Below are 864 nucleotides of genomic sequence, written 5' to 3'. Positions count from 1 at the left end.
TTTTTACAGCGTCTAACGAATTGGTTTTCCTTAATTTCTACGCCGAATGGTGTCGCTTCAGTAATTTACTAGCGCCAATTTTCAATGAAGCTGCTGATAAGGTAGGTATATCCTCACATTATCTGCATGAATATTTTCTTTAGCGAAACTATACCTTTTATCTTTCTTTATTCTTTCTTTTTACAGGTGAAAGAGGCTTTTCCCGAACCTGGAAAAGTAGTGCTCGGTAGAGTCGATTGTGATCGCGAAACAGCAATTGCATCTCGTTTCCATATAACCAAATATCCTACACTCAAAGTGATACGCAATGGACAGTTGAGTAAACGTGAATATCGAGGGCAACGCTCGGCCGAGGCATTTTTAGATTTTGTGCGAAAACAACTTGAGGATCCAATTAAAGAGTTTTCATCATTGAAAGATTTAGAGAATCTTGATTCGAGGAAACGTATAATTATAGGCTATTTCGATCGCCGTGATCAGCCAGAGTATAACACTTTCCGCAAAGTGGCTACAAATCTGAAAGAAGATTGTCAATTTCACGTTGGTTTTGGTGACGCAGCGCAGGCCATGCATCCGCCAGGTGAGTAATTAGAATATTATATTGCAATGCTTTTAATCCTTCAAATTCTGATCCTTAAGCCAAACACTTTTAATGCATGAATTTGTGTATACATTTTTTTTTATGTATTTCAAAAACACTAAAAACTTATTTCCACAAAACTTTTATAGTCGCTGTTTTGTGTTACTTGCATTAATCTATTAACATGACAATTTTAAATTTTCTCTAATGTTTTCAAAGTTGTGGACGGTAACAGCATTGAAAGAGGTAATGCGCTTTTCAATATCATTATAGGTAAAATATGT

The 864-nt window shown here is 35.6% G+C and overlaps 1 protein-coding gene across 1 annotated transcript in view; it reads left to right on the top strand.

The window, feature by feature from the left end:
• LOC118734504 (protein disulfide-isomerase 1-like) overlaps window positions 1–864 on the top strand; it is a 9108-nt gene that overhangs the window by 7642 nt on the left and 602 nt on the right. The window contains exons 3-5 of the mRNA XM_036464222.1: window positions 10–101; window positions 187–580; window positions 800–853. Of these exons, the coding sequence (XP_036320115.1) occupies window positions 10–101; window positions 187–580; window positions 800–853 (540 nt within the window). The remainder of the gene's footprint in view (window positions 1–9; window positions 102–186; window positions 581–799; window positions 854–864) is intronic.

This window comes from Rhagoletis pomonella, unplaced genomic scaffold (genome assembly GCF_013731165.1).
Source record: "Rhagoletis pomonella isolate Grant_MI unplaced genomic scaffold, Rhpom_1.0 Rhpom_scaffold_00002, whole genome shotgun sequence".
Classification (NCBI taxonomy): Eukaryota; Metazoa; Arthropoda; class Insecta; order Diptera; family Tephritidae; genus Rhagoletis; species Rhagoletis pomonella.
This window is presented reverse-complemented; position numbering and strand designations above follow the sequence as displayed.